Genomic DNA, 20,571 nt, shown 5'->3' on the forward strand with positions numbered 1-20,571 from the left:
ATAATTGTTTATCCTAGCATTGTTAATCATAGTTCAAAGAACAATAGATATGTCAATACAAAAGGAATTATGTACCCATCAACTGAGAAGTTACCAAGTATAAAATAACAAGAAAAAAGAAGCCGTATTTATTCATCAAATCAATTGAAAACATTATAAATATGGGCAAATATTACAAAGAAGAAAAATTGTTAGTTTTTCAGAATGTATGAGGTTGTGCATGAAATTTTTTAAAGTAAATTTTTTCTAGTGTTTTACATAATTTTTTTCTAGTACTTTAGTAAATTTAAAATTATAAGTAAAGAAGTATACACTGCATTTTCAAAAGATTCCTCTAAAGGTGGTTAATTTATTTAAAACATTTAACCCTTGGGAAAAAATACTGTTAAAAATTTTATTTCTAGGAACCTTCTTGTTAATGCTGAATAAATAGTAGGTTTAAGTTACTATAATGCAGACCAGGGGCTTCCACCATTGTTAGTGACATCCTGGACACATTTACACAAGAATCCATAAACAGAGGTAGGGCTCTTATTCCGAGACTGGCCACCAGCAACTTGAAGCAGGCAAGGATTTTCACACGGCCTCTGTGAGGCCTGGGTCCCTGGAGGTACCCTGGGGCCACAGTCTCAGAAGATACAGGATCTAAGCGCGCCTATCCCCTTCCACCAGAGGAGCCCCACTTGCGTCTCCCCCCAACTGGCCTTCTACAGATTAGCTTGTCTGAAATGCTGTGCAGCTAAAAAAAAGTTGTAAAACTGTCCGTGGGATGGCCGAACCATGAGGTATGGAGTCAGGAGATCCTTGGGCCTCAGTTTCCTCAACCATAAGAACAAGAATAGCTCTTAGCTGACTGTGAAGATTACACAAAATCAGAGGTGCAAAATAGTTTATGCTGTGGAAAATGCTATGGGAAATTTATTTATTGAGATTGGATTAAAAGGAGCGGGTGACATGGATGAACCTTGAAGATGTTTTGCTAAGTGAAATGAGCTCGACACAAAAGGATGGATACTGTATGGTTCCATTTCTAGGAGAGATCTAGAAGAGTCAAATACATAGAGACAGAAAGTAGAAGGTGACCCCAGGGGCTGGGAGGGAGGGAATAAGGAGTTAGTTATTGTTTTAATAAGTATGGTGTTGCAGTTTGGGATGATGAAAAAATCCTAGAAATAGATAGTGGTGATGGTTACACAATATAAATGTACTTACTGCCACTGAAGTGTACATTTAAAGATGGTGAAAATGGCAAGGTGAATGTTGTATATATTTACTGCAATAAAAAATAGTCCCCCACCCCCCTCTAAAAAAGTGAGTAGTACATCGAATAAAATATAAAAGAAAGTCAAGAAAGGAGAAAGACCACAGAGCTGGTGGGACTAACCCACTGCTTTAAGGAACAGGTACCCTCTGATTCAGAGAGGAGGGCCGCAGCCCAGCAGGAGGGAGATGCCGTGGGGACAGAGGCACAGAGGTGAGAGGGTGAGCGGCCACAGGGAAGAGGCTCTGGGAAGACGGAAGAGGCTCTGGGAAGATGGAAGAGCCGGGAGCCTGGCCTGTTGGAAACACTCATTCTTCTCCACTCGCCCATGCCTCTTTGCCCACCTCATGGCACTATGGTTACAGTTATAGATTATTTTCATGTACCTACCTCAATGCTCCTGCCACATATTTTTTTAAATGTTTCTTTTGAGACTCTGTACTCCAGAGTGAGACCCTGTAGTACAGTGGCAGGATCACAGTTCACTGCAGCCTCGACCTCTTGGGCTCAAGTGATCCTCCCACCGCAGCCTCCTGAGTAGCTGGGACTACAGGTGTGTGTTGCCATGCCTGGCTAATTTTTGTATTTTTTTGTAGAGTTGGGGCTTCACCAAGCTGCCCAGGCTGGTCTTGAAGTCCTCAGATCAAGCAAGCCACCTGCCTCCCAAAGTCCTGAGATTACAGCCTCGCCCAGCCCCCTGTCACATGTCATACAATTTCGTTCATTTATTCAATAAATCCCTATGCAGGCCCTAGTAGTGACAGGCATTGTTGTAAGCAGTAGACACACACACACACACTCGCTCCTGCCCTTGGCGGCTTCTTCTCTAGGAAGATAATAGCTGACACCTAGATAACACTTGTCATGTACCAGATACTGTTTTAAGTACTTTACAAATATTAGCTGCTTTAACCTTCATAATCACCTAAGAAGGCAAGAACTGTTCTTAGCCCAGTTTTACATGCAGCGGGGATCAAGCCCAAGGTGGTTGAGTAGCTTGCCCAGGTCACGTGGCTGAGTGGTGGCAGGGCTTACAGTTCCAACTGGCTGTGGGACACACACATGCTGGAGAATGGGGCTGAGAAAGGGTGCTGGGGGCACTGGGAGCAGGGCTGGATCTGCCAGCCAGATTTAGGGGGCTCAGAACCGTACTGAGAACATCAGCAGAGGTGAGTGCAGAGAGGGAGGCAGGGCATGGGCTGAAGCCTCATTTTCAGAAGACGGTTCTAGCAGGAGGTGGGTGGGGAACTGGAGGCTCGGAAGAAGGGGCCTGCAGCCTACACAGCCAGGCAGGGCTGGGATATGGATTTTGTGGTGACAGCAGATTAGAAAGCAAGAGATGGCCGTGATGCCTCGAGAAGAGGAATTCCTTGATTTGGGCAGCTTCCTGGGTGTACAAGGAAAAGGAAATGCCAAAAGTACAGGCTTGGGGCACCCTCTCAGGCCCACCAGATAGATGCCAGCAAGGCTTAGGGAGGGCTGGCAGTGTCCACTGAGGCCTGGAGGGTGGTTGGAAGGAGGCAGGTTTGGAGGTGCTGAGTGGGCAGGAGATAATCGGATTCATCCATTCACCTGCAAATGTTTCCCGAGGAAGACACAAGAAGACTTGTGTTCACACATTTATCTTCCTGATCTGGGAGAGACAAATCCAGCTCTGGCTGAGGGAGCATCTGCCCCGAACCCACTTACCTTTTTCCTGCTCGGCTGCTTCACTAAGGTCTGGAAGCTTGAGGCCCACTAAGTTCTGATTTCTCATCAGGATGTGCTCCTTAGTGGTAAAAGAGAGAGACATTTCAGATGATGGCACTGGGCTGTTCTCTGGGCTCTCTCTATGGTTCTGCGATCACTCTGTCTTAGGTGGGAAAGCAGGGGCAGCCTGGGAGGTAGGTGGGCAGGCATGGCATGGTGAGGGCTGAGAGCACCGGGAAACAGTTCCTCTTCCAGTCTGTGAAGGTGCCCGAAACTCCACTGTCAGCACCACATTCCATGGGTCGGGAATTACCCTTGGCATGGTCTCCTTTGCAAACAGGTTTGTGGGCTTCAGGGTAAATGAATGGCTTGGCCTCACTGTGGCTGAGGTTTGTAGGGGACACACAGGAGCAGAACCAAGGGCTCTGGAACAGGAGGGTCCCTGGGTGTGTATGGTGCTGCTCCTGGAAACAGCTCTGGTGATCTCATAGCTGGCTGGACCTTCCTGCCCTGTCATTCCGGGCAGGGAGTGCTCACTTCCAGGAGCTGCAATTTCCCTGCACACTCAGGTCCTCAATGGCCTTTTCTGGCACCTCTTGAGTTTTTAAACTCTCCAGAAAAGTGAGGCCTGAGAATTGCTGCTTTGGGGCCTCAGCTGGCAGAGTCCAGGGAGAGATGAGATGCTGACCACAGGTATGTGGCCCAAGTGGGCTCACACCTGCTCTTAGCCAATTAGCACCAGAACAAGGCTTCTGAGTGGAAGCACCTGGCAGAGCTCTTAGTCCTTGTAACTTATGGATCTCCAGTCTCTTGTGTAGTAGAGGGCACTTGAGTGGTTTTTACCCCACACCACCCCTTCCCTGAGACAGGGGAAAAGGAAGGGGCCAGCAGAGGGTGCTCATTATCCAAGTGGAAGTCATGGTCAAGGGCCCTTTACCCATCTGCTTAGCAAGCCACAGGCCCTCAGCCCATCAGCCTCAGCACACTAGAGTTGGGTAGGGGCTGAGCGCTCAGCTGCCAGGGTACTAGGAGTGACGTGGGGCCTCCAGGTTCCCTGTAACTTCTCTGGGTGAGCAAAACCTGCGGGAGAGTAGGGATGCCCTTGGTCATATCCCACATAGGGTGGCAGCCCCATGGGTGACCACTGTGTCTGGTTTGATGGCCAATAGCAGCTGGGGGGACACCATGGGCACTGGAAGAAACTCACCATGGCAGGAGCAGCCGTCACACTTGCAGATGGACTTAAAGCCTTTGTTATCAGGCATCAGGAAGGACATCTTGGGGGCATCACAAAGGAAAACACTATTTCATCCTTTCTAGCTAGTCCTAGGCACAACTGGGCACTCCATCAAGGGTTCCTTTTATGAGCCACCCACTCCAGGTAGCAGAGGAAAACAGCCCAGGACTGAGGGGCCCACGTGTCCCTCGACACGTCCGCCTTCCCCTGAGGTGTGGCTTTGTGGCAACTAGATTCCAGACTGAACTGTCTGGTAACTGGCATAAAAAGCACCTAAAACTGGTGCTTAGGAAAGAGATGCCACGTAAGTAGGCCTGACTTCTCTGTGCAAAAATGTGCACCCCACAGGGCCCAAGTCCAGGCTGGAGCTGGCCTAGCCAGAGGCCCAGACTCAGCCCAGAAGTCTTCAGCCCAAGGGGTACCTGGAGTGTACACTGCCCAGCTGCCCCCAGGAACCCACCTCTCGGAGTTTGGTCAGTTTCTGCATCCGCACGGGCTGCACTTGTATCTGAAAGTCTTTGAGTCCAGGGGCCTTGGCCAGCTTGCCGCCGGCTTTGCCTGCAAAACGCTTTTCTTCCTCTGCCAGTGGCAGCTTGGCAAGCACTTTCTGCAGCCGGGGGCCAGGTTCTTCAGGGCCACTGTCCCAGGAGACCCCTCGCAGCAGCGGGGGCCGGGACACAGTGGGTGGGAGCTCAGGTTTGGAGCCAGCCTTGGGACCCATTGGCTCTCCAGCAGGGCCTCTCCCCTGGGGGTCTGGGGGAGCTACTCCTCCTGCATCCTGGGTTGGACTTCTCGGTAGAGGGCTGTCCTCCCAGGCCGTCTTCGAGAGCTGCTTCCCCAGCTCACTCTCCACGGGGCCAGGCTGAGGGCTATTCAGGGCCATTTTCCCACTGCTGTTTGTGACCGGAGCTAGGCCTTTGGGTGTGGTCTCGGGGTACTGGAGGGGATCAAAGTTTTCCTTTTGTTCTATTGCAATCTCTTTGAGCTTCTCAACTGGAGGAGGACGAGGAGACAGCCTACCCTGAGACACTTTCCTCTGGTCATTCTGCTTCCTGTCAGCTAGCCCTTTGGGGACATTCTGAAAAAGACAAGGTAGAGATGGAACCCTGGGGGCAAGTTGAGGGGAAACAGGTGGGGCCCCTTCTGCTGTGGAGCCTCTGCCTCCACACACCTTGCGAGGGGCCCATTTGTATACGTGTATATGGGTTATGTGTGGACCACATGGAAGGGGAGGGCTTCTGCCTCAGGTTTGTAAAACAGAGAGGAAAATGGGACCTGCAATTCAAAACCAGCCAAGAACTTCCCAAGGGATAGGAGCTGAGGAAACTTGAAGAGAAGGCAGCTTTGGCCCTAACTCCGTTGCCCCAGATCTAGCCTTGGCGCCCTTAACGCTTAGGGACCCAGGTTTGTGAACCCTCTGAAATTATAAGCTAATGTATGTGTGTGTGTGTGTGTGTGTGTGTGCGTGTGTGTGTGTGTGTGTGTGTGTAGGGATATTTTTCTAGGAAGAGTATCTACAGCTTTCAACATTTTCTGAGTTCCATGATCCAAAGAAGTTAAGGATCATTGGACGGGGTGATGCTTGCAAAGGGGATGTCTTCCTGCTCAGAAGCTCTAAGATTCAGCAGTGTTAGTTTACTTTGTTCATTCCCCACGGGAAACCTGGGCTGTGAGCAGCACGTGGGTCTGGGGGGTCTGTGTGCTGCCTCGTGTGTGCTGAGACTCTTCCAGAGGACTGTAGCCCAGACCCAGCTCCAGGTGAGACTAAATTCTACTGTTGCCCTTGAAACACTGAGCACGTGGGCCCCTCGCTGTGAGTAGGCTGGGGCACTTCTGTTGCTCATCAACAAAGGTGAGGATTTCCCGGCTTCCCTAGGCAGAATCCCAGGCAGGGGCCGGAGCTGCCCTTTTCACTGTAGCTGACAGGAGCCACAGTCTCACTTGGCCTAAAAGGCCCCCTTGTCTCCTACCAACAGCCTGACTAGGGGTCAGCTCTGTGAGCATTGCCTCCATGGAGGTCACCACCTGAGTCTGTCTCCCTACCCCTCCACCTGAGGCCTCTAGTCACTGTAGGGCAGGAGAATCTGCTGTTTGCCCAGCCCTGACCCTCCACTCATACATGTGCATGCACATACACTTGAAGGCTGTCCAGGGGCCAGCCTAGGCTTCTTGGAGACTCTACCCCCACACTCAAATCATCCAAAGGGAGCAAAGCTCAAACTCACAGGCTCGCCATGGTGAGGTGAAGAGACGTCGGCCTCATCCCCCTTCTGCTGGAGAAGGTGAACATGAGTCAGTCAGCAATGGGAAAAGACCATGTTTCCTCTTGAAATACCCCCAAGGAGGCCCCTAGCAGTGGTGTGCATGCCCTCCACCCAGCACCCTCATCTCCAGTGGGTCATGAAGGGCCTCCTGGTGTTCAGCGTAAGGGGAGAGACCTATTGGCACAGAAACAACACAGCGGGTGGGGTCCTGTCACCTGTGGTGGCGGTCCAGGCAGAGGGGACAGCAGGCCACTGCACACATCCAAACCTGGAAGGGTCCAGACACCAGTGAGTGAGGCCCAGCAGCCCAGACCCTCAGCCTTGCTCTCAGCCACATCTCCCTCCCCAGAGTCTCCTCCCTTCGCAATCTCACGCCTGGAAGATTTTCTGACTGCCTCCCATGTACCAGGTTCTCGGATGGGCCCTCACTGAATGTTCAGAGACCACAGGAGGAAACTGAGGCACAGGGAAATCAAAGTCTCATGGCTGGGAAATGTCAGCACTGGGATTTGAGCCCCGGCTGCCTGACCCCAACCTGAGTGTGCTTCACAGCCCTGATGAGGGTCGGCTGCCCTTCCTGGCACGCTCCCCCTTCCCTTTTTGGCCAGAGGGTGTGGATTTGGACACAGCCTAATGAAAGGGAAGAAGTCAGACCCCAAAGAGGCCTTTCCGGATAAGCTGTTGAGGACTTCCCTGAGCCTCCCTGAGCAAGAGAGGCTGTCCTAGTCCCCTTCCCCATCCAGCCTTCTTGACCCTGGGCTATACCTGCCTCCCAGCATGAGCCCAAGATGCCAACAAGAAGTCTATCTGCTTCCTCTGGGTGGCTCAGAAAATGCCCCTGGAAAGGGGTCTTGCTGTGGGTGTGAAGGGGCCAAACAGGGATCTCGAAGGGGAAACCTGCAGGCTGGGAGGCACGATGGTCAGTTCAGGCTGAGCTGCCACCCAGAGCGAGAGGCAGGGAAGGAAGTTCCCGGGCAGCTGCGCCTTACCTGGCGGGGTGGGGACTGTCAGCGAGTTGCTCCGGGAGGGTGTAGGAGAAGCGCTGGGGCTGAGGTTCGGGGAAATAGCTGTGGAGATGACACAAATTGGCTGGCACTCGTGAAAGGATAGGACTTCAGCCTGGCAAAGACATCCTTCTAGGTCTTCCCCACCCCTGGGAACTGGGTCTGCCTTGCTGGACTCAGGGCTGATGCTGGACTGCCATATGAGGCTCTTACTACAGCCCAGCCCCTCCCTGCTGCTGTTCAAGAGAGGGGGGCCCTCAGGCCATTTAGGGGATCGAGGATAGAGTCACACTCCTCAGCCTGCCCGGCCTGACCTCAAGGCACTGTCCAGAAACTGAGCCCTGGTGTGGGTTGGCAGGTACCACTCTAGAGGCTGTTCCTTCTAGACTTCCCAGGGTGGCCGTGACTTCAAAAGCTCTCCTTGTCCTCTTAAGTCCACTTACACTTGCCTGACTTTTTGCTCAGGAAGAAAGGTGACTCTAGCAGAGAGGAAGCAGGATTTCTGGGCCCAGGAAAACCTTCCCTTTAACCCAGAAATTCCCCAAGATCATCTTCCCTTCCCCAGAGGGCCTAGAATCCTTCCCAGTGCCCACAGTTAGAGATCAGGGAAAGGAAGCCCAGGTCGGAATCCCAGCCTCTGCTGAGGAGAGCAGGTGAGTCAAAGGTCCCACCCTACAGGGGTTCAGGGCAGCCACCTGTACATCCTGGCCCACCCTACCTGACGGGGAGTCTCCGGGGCTGCTCCTGGACTTCCTCCCACGGCGGGTCAGGAATCGCTCACTCACCAACTTGGCTTCTTCTAGCAGCGCCAGGTTTTTCTTCTTGTCCTCCTCTGAGATGCTGATGTCTGGCAGCTGGTCATTCACGAGGTCAATGATGTGCCCCGCAGGGTCTGCAGAAGGAGGGTGACCCGGGGTGAGAGCCACCACATCCGTGGCCCCAGGCTGAGGCCCTGCCATGCCACACCTCATCCCAGGGACACTGCCTACAGTTGACCCAGCCAGCCAAACCTCAGCCCAGTGCCACCAAGAGGGTTGCATGGAGACAGATAGTGGCTTCCTCTGCAGGCCTGGCCCCTCTGGCTTATGGCCTATGGTCCTGGGTCACAAATGGTCCTGGAGCCATCTCAGGCTCCCAGAATTTCCCTAAACTCTGTCAGAAAGGGAAGGCCACCCAGGAGCCACACCTCCGGTGCTGTCTGTGCCCCTAGTACATTCTTGCTTCTGGTCTATTTCTTTCACAAGCTAGTGGGCTTAATTAAGTTTTGTGAATAAAGGAGTGAAACCAAAGATCATCAGCCACAGCCACAATCCCGTGGGCCACCTTCCCTCCACTCATATTGTTCACCCCATTTTTCTCCAAAACTCTTGGACCTCTTAGGTGGCAGACATAATTATCCAGGTAAGAGCTAATGAGCACTAGAAAGGCTGAGGCAGGAGAATCACTTGAACCTGGGAGGCAGAGGTTGCAGTGAGCTGGGATTGCACCACTGTACTCCAGCTTGGGCAACAGAGTTAGACTCTGTCCACCCCCGCTTTCCCCAAAAAGAGCTAATGATCAAGAAGGGAGATGAGGAACAAGCTCCAGAGGTGTTTATAGAGGTCCATGGAATGGGACAATTGCTAATAACCCTCTTTGAGTTGCTGGATTCAGCACTGCCTGAAATTACAAGCCCTGGCCTTTATAAATTTTTTTTCTTTGGTGTGAGGTAGTTTGAGTTGGGGTTCTAACATTTGAAAAAGTCCCAATTGGTGCACATGGTAGAGTTCCAGTTGCCAGACATGCTTTATGGAGGCTCCTCCTCCTTCACTATGTTTCCTACTCCCCCTGGAATGCCTTTCCTCCCTCGCCTATCTGCCCAGCTCCTAAGACAGAACTCAAATGCCATCTCCTCTGTAATACCTTCCCAAAACTTGCCCTCCCCAGAGGGACTCAGTCCTCTTCTTGCCTTGGCTGGCCTAGCTCTTCTGTGCAGGTCCTTATGATACAATGTCCTGACTGTCTGTTCATTTCTCAGTCTCTTCATAGTCTATGAGCAGCTTGAAGGCAGGGACCAACTCTGTACGAGATCTATGTTCCAACAGCCCAGGGCAGGTCGTGAGCCACCATCTGGGGATGAGCAGATGACCAGGGCCGCTGGACTTACACTCAGCCACCCACTCCAGCCAGGATGAGGGCCTCTCTAGCTAGCAGAGGCTGGAAGTCTGCCCCCTAAACCCCAGAAATGAGCTTCACTCAGCTGTTCTTTCTTTGACTTCTGTATCTTCCTCTTCATGCCCTGGTCTTGTCTTTTGAGCAAAAGAAATTGAAAGTAGATATACTTCTTCTGGACCCAGACACAGAGGGGCTGATCTACTCCACCCTGCTGGGCTTATTGGGAGGGACCGCCTTGAAGAGCAGGAGAGAGTAAGGGGTCAAGCCCAGCCACGGTGCCAGACCTCAGTCTTTCTACTCAAACGTGCTTTAGTTTGGCCTGGTCCTTACCCACAGATGTCAGGGAGGCAGTGGAAACCTTCAAGTGTCGGTGAGAAAGCCTCTTGTGGGGACTGTGAACTCTGAAAGACAGAACAGTCATCTTGTTCAGAAAATCAATCCATGACTTGAAAATAGGCAAAAAGATGCCTGTATATTCTTTCTTTTTTCTTTTCATTTCTTTGTTTTGTTGTGTTTTCTTTTGTTTTTTTGAGACTGAGTTTCACTCTGTTGCCCAGGCTGGAGTGCACAATCTCCGCTAACTGTAGCCTCTGCCTCCTGGGATCAAGTGATTCTCCTGCCTCAGCCTCCTGAGTATTTGGGACTACAGATGTGCGCCAGCACACCGGGCTAATTTTTGTATTTTTAGTAGAGATGGGGTTTCACCATGTTGGCCAGGCTGGTCTCGAACTCCTGACCTCAGATCCTCCCACCTCGGCCTCCCAAAGTGCTGGGATTACAGGCATAAGCCACTGTGCCCAGCTAGATGTCTGTATATTCTTTCCAAGTCACCCTAGAACATCATCTTACAAGCTCCTCGAGGGTTTCTCTGACTGTCAACTTGGGAATGTCTTGGAAATGCAAATTATCAGGCCCGCACTCAGATCAGAAATTCTGGAGGCGGGCCCAGCCAGCTGTGATTTTACAGCTCTCCAGGTGATTCTGATGTGTGCGAAAGTTTTCCAACCAGGGCCCTGAGAGGATGTGACTTTGACTTACTATTTCCTACTCATTAGGTCCCAGACTCTGAGCTAACAACGAACTTGTAAAAACCTCATAAAATGTAAATCATTGTTGTCGACAGAGATGCAGATGGTTTCTGTTTGTGAGAAAAGAAAAAAATACGGTTTCATTGCCTTGTAGAACATTCACCTATTTTATATCTAACTTAGCAGTTTTAGTCCAGCACTTTCCTCCCCACTCATGATTTATGTATATCCATGTCTTGTATCCTCCTTGGAACCATCTTTGTCATCAGGATACTTCTCCTATTAATGAGGTAAGTAAATCTTTGACATATGCTTAGAATATATTTATATGAGAATTCTCCCTTTAACTTTTTGAAAATTATGCTTAGACAACCTCATTCTAGCAAGCCCAGTTCTGTGTGAAACCAAGGCAGAGACATTCCTGTACCTGTGAGCCTATGTCCCTGCCAAGAGGTCACATTCCACACGCTTTGGCCAGGGGCAGGATTCTACATTCAGATACTCACACCTTTCATGTTTGGGTGCAAATAGCTGGGCAGTTATTATGGGAAACTCCCCTGCTATGATTTATGTTTTTCTTAAAGGCTAGCACTTTCCATAGCGGTGGGTTGGGGGGGGTGGGCAAGTTCTTCTGGGGCCCCTGGGCATTAACATTTTAACCTCCACAAGCCCTGCTGGGTTCAATGGGCTGGACCCCTCCCAGAGCCAAAAGGGCCACATCCAGGAAAGGAAAAATCACTTTAGGAGGAAGGTAATGGAAAAATTCCAAGCTCTTGATCCTATTTTTAAAAACTGCTTGGCTATAGTTTAGTCAATAAAATGATATAAGAAGAAAAGATTTATTTAAAAATATAGCTATCTGAGCCTCATGTTCTAGGAAATATTGTTCGTCACAACACAAGGATCAGGCACCTGTACCTGTTGGCCAGGTTTTTGTCCGTTTCTCCTTCTGGTGAAGTGGCATCCCCAGTCAGGACAATCGTGGGGGTTGGACTGCAAGATATTCCTGCGGTAGGAGGATCCTGCGGTTTAGAACAGAAGCACAGAGTTAAGCTTGGGCTGGCGGGAGCTTCCAGGGGCTGGAGCCAGGGCATTTATTCTCACATCATGCTGCTCAGAGCCATCTTGATAAGGCGACAAATGCAGCTTACTTTTTATTTCCCCAGCTCTATTGAGGTATAGTTGACAAATAAAAATTCTATATATTTAAGGCATACAACATGATGTTTTCATTACCTTGATACAATGTTTTGATACAATATGATATATTTAAGGCAGACCGTGTGATGTTTTGATGTGAAATGATTACCACTGTCAGGCTAACTAATATATCCACCAACTCACATAGTTACCTTTGTGTATGGTGGACAATACTTAGCAAATTCCAAGTACACAATACATTATTAACTCTAGTCATCATGCTGTCCATTAGATCCCCAGAACTTATTCACCTCATAACGGAAATAGTAAGCTGAATCCTTTGATCAACATCTCTCCATTTCCCCCACCCCCAGTCACTGGCAACCACCATTCTATTCTCTGTTTCTGCGAGTTTGAACTATTCAGATTCAGAAGTGAGATTATGCAATATTGTCTTTCTGTGCTTGGTTTATTTCACTTTAGCATAATGTCCTCCAGGTTCACCCATGTTGTTGCAGATAGTAGGATTTCCTTCTTTTTAAGGCTGAATATTAGTGTGTGTGTGTGTGTGTGTGTGTATAGGTGTACATAATATTCTATCATGTATGTATTTTTCACATTTTTTAATTCATCTATTGACAGACATTTACATTGATTCCATACCTTGTCTCTTGTGACTAGTGTGCAAATATAGTTTATTTGGATTACTCAAAACAAAAAAGACAGGTAGGTTCTCCTTTACTCCCCAGCAGGCCCTCGCCTGAGCTAAACATGGTCCACTATTCATGCACTAAGATTATGAACACTACAAGCTATCCCTCGTTAGTTGTCACTAGCAATGCAGGAAAAGAATGGTATCAAGTCCTCAGATTGAGGCCAGCCTGGCTGGGGAAGAATTATGGCCCAGAGAAAAGGTAGTGGCACCCACACATCCTTAATGTTTTGTGACAGTCCTACCTTTTGGGTAACTGACATTTCAGTAATTGTAATTTGTTGAAGACTCTCTGGGGGTTTTCTCATAGGTCCCTCCATCAACTTAAGAGGGTGCCTGTCATTTTCCTTCTCCTCCTTCCCACACCCTTGACTGGCATGTGCTGCCACTGCTCCCTCTGTGAGCACCTGACTGCCTTTGCCAAAGGCCTGCCTCCTAGCACCCTAGAGCGTGTGGCCACCACCTCCATTGTTGGTGCTGCCTTCTGCAGCTTCAGAGCAGTGGGTGCCCACTGTCCCTATTGCCACTTTCCTTGGGGGGCCAAATCTTTCTGGAGCCCCTGCACATGAAATGCTTTAACCTCCACTAGCCCCACTGGGGCTGAGCACTGCCAATGGGCTAGAGCCTTTTACAGAACCAGGCTGTGTTCTTGAGCCCTCAATGAGCAGGTGTTAGTTCCCTGCAAGGTAGGGAGGAGGCCCACCCTCCCTCTGACATGCCTTGTTGTGAAATGGGTGCCATACAGTGCCATCTGGACTTCTTAAATCCCACAATTTTTAGTGAACCTGGCTTTTCCCATTTTCATTTTCATCTCTTCCGTCGTTTGGCCCCAAGCATGAGTGGGAGAAGTCTCTGGGTGAGAGTCCTGCCTAGGGAGCACCATGCTGCTTCCCTTGTAGAAAGGATGCTTTTATGTGGAAACCCAGATCCAGATCCTTGAGATATTCGTGGGGCTCTGTGTTCTCATCCGGGAGCCCTTCAGTGCAGGGAGCTACAGTGGCTGAAGGAAAAGGAGACACTCAGAATCTCCTGGGACATGGAAGGGAAGCTTGGGTAGGGACATTGGCTGCGTAGAACCAGTCGGAAGCAGCATGGCCTACTGGAAGAGTTAGACAGACATGGGCTCAAGTTTCAACTACTAGCCGTGTGTCATGAACATGTTATTTAACCTTTCTATGCTCCATGATTATAAAACCTAACTCACAAGGCTAGTGTGAAGATTAAAAATAACATTGATAAGGTACCTACAGCATAATTGATATTTTTATTTATATTATTTATTATTTATTTTTGAGACGGAGTCTCACTCTGTTGCCCAGGCTTTAGTGTAGTGGCACAATCATAGCTCATTGTAGCTTCTGCCTTTTGGACTCAAGGGATTGTCCTGCCTCAGCCTCCTGAGTAATTGGGACTACAGATGTGCACCACCATGCCCAGCTGATTTTAAATTTTTGTTTTTTGTGGAGACAGAGTCTTACTATGTTGGCTAGGCTGGTCTTGAACTCCCAGAATCAAGTGATCTTCCCATGTCTGCCTCTGAAGGCACTGGGATTAAAGGCATGAGGCATAATGCCAGGTCATGATTGATATTTTTAATGTGCTAGGTATCTAGCATATGATTAATATTTTAAATAAATGTTTCTATTACTTCAGATTTCTTTCTTTCTCATTCAACAAAGACTTTTGGTTATCCACCATGTGCCAAAAGCAACTTGAGATATGAAGAGAAGACCCTCAAGGGCTCACAGTCAAGTAAGGGATACAGGGAAGTAACTCATAATAAATATAAGGTAATGAGGGATAGACCACATTCTGTGAAAGTTCAGAGGAAAGAAAAGAAAACTCTTTAGTGAGGGGAGTTGAAGAAGACTCTGTAGAGGAGTGGACATTTGAGCTAGGTCTTGAAGGATGAATAGGAGCTTGCACAACAAAGATGTCAGAGGACAGGATTTGGGCAAAGGGAATAGCATAGCAAAAGGCATTACTGGGAGTCAGGGATTTGCCAGTGTTGCTGGCAGGTGTGATCTCTTGGATGTCAGTTAAGCAATGAGCATCCTCTGAAGCATATTCTGAGCTCAGAGGTGCAAATTAGAGACCCATGTGCCTGTTTGCTATCAGTGTTTACAAGTTTTTTAATTAGTTACCAACGTCCCATAATTGTAAGAATTCACATAAAGGTCTAGATAGCCTGGTTTTCCTTAAACTGAAAGATCAAACAATCTTGGGCCCACATTTCTGCAGAGTAACATGGTTTGAGCTATCCTAAACTGGCTTGCTTCAGTGATTTGTGCTCCCTGGCCCCAAAGGCATCTGAGTCACTGCCCTGTGTCATGTAGTTCTCTTCCTGGCATGATTTTCCAGAGCAAAGGAGGTTTGTGCTTAAAATCTCTCCCACTTACATCATCTGGGCAGCCTCATACCTATCACCACGGGAACACCAATGGAAACTCTGACTGTGCTTATAGCATGTACAGGCTTCTTGCCCTGGATTTATTCTGACTGTGAAATTTTGAGCTCTGAAAGTTGCGTTTTTCATATCTGTCATATTTAGAGAATTTCTTTCTTATATGAGTCCTCTGATGAACAAGAAGAAATGCGTTTTGTCTAACACATCATTTTCACATGCATTCTGTCATATGGTTTCTGCCACCCCTTGTGGTAGGGCTTTACAAATTCCTGGCATGCATTGATGAGAATAGGCTGCATCTATTTAAAGGGGCAGGATGGGCCAAGCATGAGCTAACTTTCATGTTGTATTCTGAAAAAATAATTGTGGTGGTGGTTGTAGAGTTATAGTATGTATCCATTTCCAAGAGTTTCATATATTCCGGCTGCTAAATAAGTAAAATACATATTTTAATTTTTTTTTAGATGCAGTCTCACTCTGTCTCCCAGGCTGGAGAGCAATGGCATAATCTCGGCTCACTGCAACTTCCACCTCCCATGTTTAAGCAATTCTCATGCCTCAGCCTCCCGAGTAGCTGGTGCACCACCATGCCCAGCTAATTTTTGTATTTTTAGTAGAGACAGGGTTTCACCATGTTGGCCAGGCTGATCTCAAACTCCCGGCCTCAAGTGATCTACCCTCCCCCCGGCTTCTCAGAGTGGTGGGATTACAGGTGTGAGCCACCAGGCCTAGCCTTTATTTATTTATTTTTAATCTTATTGACACTATCTCTTTCTCAAAGCAATTTAAAGTAACCAACAATAAAATATAAGATATAAAAACATGACACTATATAAATGAGGGGTGACGGATGATTTGACAAATATAAGAATCCCTAGCAGACAAAGAGAAACTCATGCTCCTAACCATCTATGGTTTGGCACTGAGGTTAAACTATTTGCCCTGAAACCCAATGAAGCCGTGATCCACATGGCCCCAACTCTGAGAAGCCTTGCCTTAAAAAACTTTTCAACAGAAAGAAAACCAACATAGAAGAAACGAAACTTCATTCTTTACCGTCACTTCTCAAAGGACATAAAAGGGGGACAAATCTTAACACCCATCCTCACCTCTCCTCTGCCCTTTTCTCCTTCCTTTGCTTTTCTCATGCCCTGGTCTCTAATGATTCTTTCCCTATTTGCCTCCTGCCCAGATCCTCTATCTCTCTCTCTCCTGCTCCAGCCTTTACACCCCCAGCTCCATCCAGTTATTTATTGTGCAGATGGTCTTCATTTCTTCATATGATTGACTCACAAACATTTACTAAAGAGTCTTGCAGAGGGAAGATCTTCCTGGAGAAGAAAGGGGCACTGGGCTGGCAATGATCAGACTCTGTTTGGTCCAAGAAAGGGATGTCGTCTGTGAATACTCCCACATTATTGCACCTTATTCTGTCCATTCATCTGGCAAACATTTATTGAATGCCTATTGTGGCCAGGGTCTGTGCTAGGGTCTGGGAAGACAAAGGTGAACCGGGCAGGCCTCTGCAATGCTTCCTATTGATTAGCATGATGGAACGGGGAGAGGAGGGGAAGTAACCTCCACTGCTATAACTCATAGCATCCTCAGTGTTGAAACCTACCAGGTAAATGTGTACAAGGCACTGATGTGAGCTGCCTTCTGATAGGAGCTTTCTCTGCTTGCTGGTTAATGGCCACTTGAAGCAAAGCTCTCCTGACTGCAGGTACGTCACTGGGAGGAGGGCTGGGGCAGAGGTGCCAACACAAAAAGGCAGAAACAAGATACGTGTGGCAAGTGCCAAGCATGTAACCGCAGACACTCACAATTCCAAGTGGCTTACAAACCAGGAGGCATGAAGCGATCAGGGGGAAATCCTCTAATCCCTTGATGGAACATCCTGGAAGGCTCTTCACTCTGGCCTTCTAATGTGTGCAAAATACACAAGTCATAAAATCGTAGTGTTCTTTCCCTCATCAGCTCACAGAATGGTTGAGCAAGCTCTGGGCGACTTCTCGTTTTCTGCAAAACTGTTTTTGTGGGAATGTTCAGGTCTTGTGCAGGCTGTTCTTCACTCTAGCAGGGACTGGGGAGATAGTATCCAGGAGAGAGAGAGCATGGGAAGAGTCCAGGGGCCCTCTGCGGTGAATTCTGCCATATTTAACGCAGTGCACATATGCATCCCCGCTTCTATTCTGAGCTGCCAAACCCAAGGCAGGCCTCAGAAAGCTTGGGAGAGCTGTGAGTCAGATCAAATATCATTGGCCAGGTAACTTACTGGCTTAGGGGCTTCAGAGCCTCAGGCTCAGAAGCTACACTACCTTATGATACACTTTTTAGCTGTGTAACCTTGGGCAAGTTACCTTACCTCTCTGTGCCTCAGTTACCTCATCTGTAATGTAACTATCTCACAGAGTAGTTATAAGAATTAAACAGGTTGATATAGAAATAGGATTTCTGGATGAAGCACAGGATGCCCCAGTTATATTTTAATTTCAAATGTACAACAAATACTTTTTTAGTATAAGTATGTCTCAAATATTCCATGGATATAACAGTATTCTCTCTCTCTCTCTCTCTCTCTCTCTCTCTCTCTCTCTCTCTCTCTGTCTGTCTCTCTCTCTCTCTCTGGAGACTAAGTCTTGCTACGTGCCCAGGCTAGTCTCAAACTTCTGGGCTCAAGTGATCCTCTCACCTGAGTATCTGGGACTGCAGGCATGAGCCACCATGTGCAGCATATAATCTTATTTTTCATTTGCCAAATCTGGCAGCCCTAGATGGAAAGTCTGTGGAAGGGCACGTGGCACTGATCAAATGCTCACTAAGCATTTATGTTATGTTCCCTTATTATTCCCTTTAAGATTGAATTAATGACTTTGGCATTTGGTTTTGAGCAGACTGCTGCTCTTAGTTCTGGGTCTCATCAATCATTTGGAGTTAAATTGGGAGGAGTTAACCTGTGATCACGGTGCAATGGAGCATCTGGCCACACAAGCCCAAGTTATCAATGACCCACTTCCAAGGCCACCTTCACCCAGCTTCACTCCCTCTCTCACCCTCTGCTTCTCAAACCAACCAATGCCCTGTGGGGGTTACAGACATGGAAGCTTGGAAACAAAGGTGGCCAGAGGGAAGTGGCAGTTACTCAGTGTCCCAGACCCTCCTCGTGTTTTCCTCCCTGAATCCTCCCAGAAATTCAGTGAGTAAACCTCAGGACACTGTCTACAAATTGGGGGTGATAATACCTCCCAAACTCATAGAGCTGTGAAGAGGAAATGAGAAGATGAAAGTGAAGGCCACAGCATGGAGTAGAAGATTTTAAATTTCTTTTTTCTCTTCCGCTTTTCTATTTTGATTCCTACTGTATCAATGCAAAAACTGACTTGTCCAGGGCTGTGCCACTGGTAAACAGTGGAAGTGACTGAACACACGCTGTGTCCTTCCCACTACACCATGCTGCTCTTACAGCTGCATCCCCAGTCTCTGGTCTCACCTCCCCTGGTTCCTGCTTCTGACACCCCCTCTTATTCTTCCAAGCTGCACTCTCCTTTGCAGAAGATACGTGTTCCTCCAGGAAGCCCTCAAACCAGCATGAGGTTGAGCACACAGCTGGAGAAAAGACAGCAGGGGCAGAGGATGCCCTTGGCTCACTGCCCTTCTCACTCATCCATGGGCCCAGCCTCCCTGAGGGTCCATATCTCTTTGCTGGAATCAGTTAAGCACTGCGGGCTGGATCATCTCCCAGCAAGCTCATCCTCTAATAAGCCAGCAGGCCACATTTTGTTCTCCTTAAATAAATCTTATAGAAACATTTAAATGTTTATTTCACTCATAAATTCCCAGGAGTGCACAAAAGCTTTCCTATCCGCCTGGGCACAGGGATAAATATAGGCCAGTGTCATAGATGGGAATATTAGCTTCCTTTCCCCAGAGTCACATGGCTAGGCCTGGGCTAGGAAACTCTAAGCTCCAGCCCCAGCTCCAGCCCACTCCAGCTCAGACAGGGGTGGGGAGTTTAGATCCTGTAGTTGGGCACTGGCAGACAGCCTGGGAGAGGAGGACCCTGTTGGAAGGCAACATGGGCTAGTGAAGAAGTCAGGTAGGCCTAGAACAGAATCTAACCTGGGTGACCTTGGGCAAATACTAAACTTCTCTGACTTTCATGATCTAAAACGTGATATAGAGCTAATAATCACCATTCTCTAGGCTTGTTTTAAGTATTAAATGAGAGAAAGCAATAATAATGACAACAGTGAAGGTGGTGGTGGTGGGTGGGCACTGTGAGACTCTATCCCCAGATCCTTGTCTTATAGTCTGGAGGGTAAACAGGGACCGCCTTGGTAGAGAGGAGTTCCAGCAGCAAAAGCAGCCAGTGCTCTCACAACAGGATAAAAGGACTCTCTGGGGACTTGAAAGAAAATGATTATCCCAGCGGCAAGTCCTAGGGGCCAGGAGAGAGCAGAAGTGCCTCTGCTGAGGTCTGCTGGGCATGGGGCTCCTCCCTGCCAAGCACTGAGGGCCAGTTCCCTGGCTCCCCGAAGGCTCCCCAGTGTCTGCCGTATAGGCCCTCCCTTGCACCGAGGTGCAAGGGAGGGCCTGCCCTGCCTCTGGTGGATCCTCTTTCCTGCCATTGTCTATTTATTTCTAGGAGTCAGGGATAAAGAACACTTACCTTGTTCATCACGGTTTTTACTCTGATGCCAACAGACTTTGGGGTGTGGAAAAGCACACAATATGTGTTAGCTTTGTTCCAAGGAGAGTAGTAACTCAATTAGTCATTCATCCATCATATCTTCTATCCTCCCTTCCTAACACTAGTCTACCCTCCATTTCTTCTGCCCTTTAATGCAGTTATTTAATCATCTGGCCAGCCAATTATCTACCCAACCTAGCACAACACAATCAAGCATCCATCCATATTTCCTTCCATCTCTTCATCCATCCTTCCATCCATCTATCTACCCATCCACCTTTCCATCCATCCATCCATCCATCTATCCATCCACCCATCCATCTTTCCATCCATCTATCCATCCATCCATCCATCCATCTTTCCATCCATCCATCCACTCATCCACCTTTCCCTCCCTCCCTCCCTCCCTCCCTCCCTTCCTAAGCTCCTACTGCATGCTGGAGCCTATGCTTATGGGTAGAGATACACATGTGAAAGGCACAGCCCAAGGAGCTCACACATAATCTGATAGGGGAGACAGAGAAACAACAGCAATCTGTTTCATTGCTCACAATAGGAACTAAGGGAAAATAATTGTAATATGCATTTCTGACTGTCTGCAACCATCAACATTTCTAAAACACTTTCTGCCTTGTTTTAGGCATTTCCACAGCTAAATTCTCACAGCTCCCAGAACCACTAGAGGCTAGCCTGGTGGAACTGTCCTCTTGGGCTCTTTTTTATAAGGATGGAGCATCAAGCACCTGCTTCCCATGTCTGGGGCCTCTGGTGTCTAGGACATTGACTTTAGAGCTAGCTAGGGCCAGGAAAGGAGGGAAAACCTGGCAGGATCACATCGGTGGAAAACTTGAGTTTGAATCTCCGTTTGACCACAGCACAACTAGGTGACCTTTGACAATTAGATACATTCTCAGAGACTCCATTTCTTCCTTTATACAATAGAGATAATATCAACTTTGGAAGTATTAGACCACATAGCAGGTGC

General features: G+C 48.3%; 1 protein-coding gene across 18 annotated transcripts in view; it reads right to left on the reverse strand.

Annotated features, from left to right (window-relative positions):
- The window catches only part of IRAG1 (inositol 1,4,5-triphosphate receptor associated 1), a 121,310-nt gene that overhangs the window by 51,091 nt on the left and 49,648 nt on the right, over positions 1-20,571 (reverse strand). For 11 of the 18 annotated variants that reach the window (XM_078340494.1, XM_009007661.5, XM_078340495.1 and 8 more), the window contains 8 exons: positions 11,556-11,659; positions 9,940-10,010; positions 8,174-8,347; positions 7,441-7,518; positions 6,667-6,719; positions 6,413-6,460; positions 4,648-5,265; positions 2,951-3,029 (listed from right to left, as the gene is read on the reverse strand). In XM_078340494.1, coding sequence (XP_078196620.1) covers positions 2,951-3,029; positions 4,648-5,070 — 502 coding nt within the window. In that variant the 5' untranslated portion in view covers positions 5,071-5,265; positions 6,413-6,460; positions 6,667-6,719; ... (2 more) ...; positions 9,940-10,010; positions 11,556-11,659. The remainder of the gene's footprint in view (positions 1-2,950; positions 3,030-4,647; positions 5,266-6,412; positions 6,461-6,666; positions 6,720-7,440; positions 7,519-8,173; positions 8,348-9,939; positions 10,011-11,555; positions 11,660-20,571) is intronic. The other 7 variants (XM_035265761.3, XM_002755047.5, XM_035265757.3 and 4 more) reach the window with 1 other exon arrangement.

This window comes from Callithrix jacchus, chromosome 10, assembly GCF_049354715.1.
Source record: "Callithrix jacchus isolate 240 chromosome 10, calJac240_pri, whole genome shotgun sequence".
In the NCBI taxonomy this organism is placed as follows: Eukaryota; Metazoa; Chordata; class Mammalia; order Primates; family Cebidae; genus Callithrix; species Callithrix jacchus.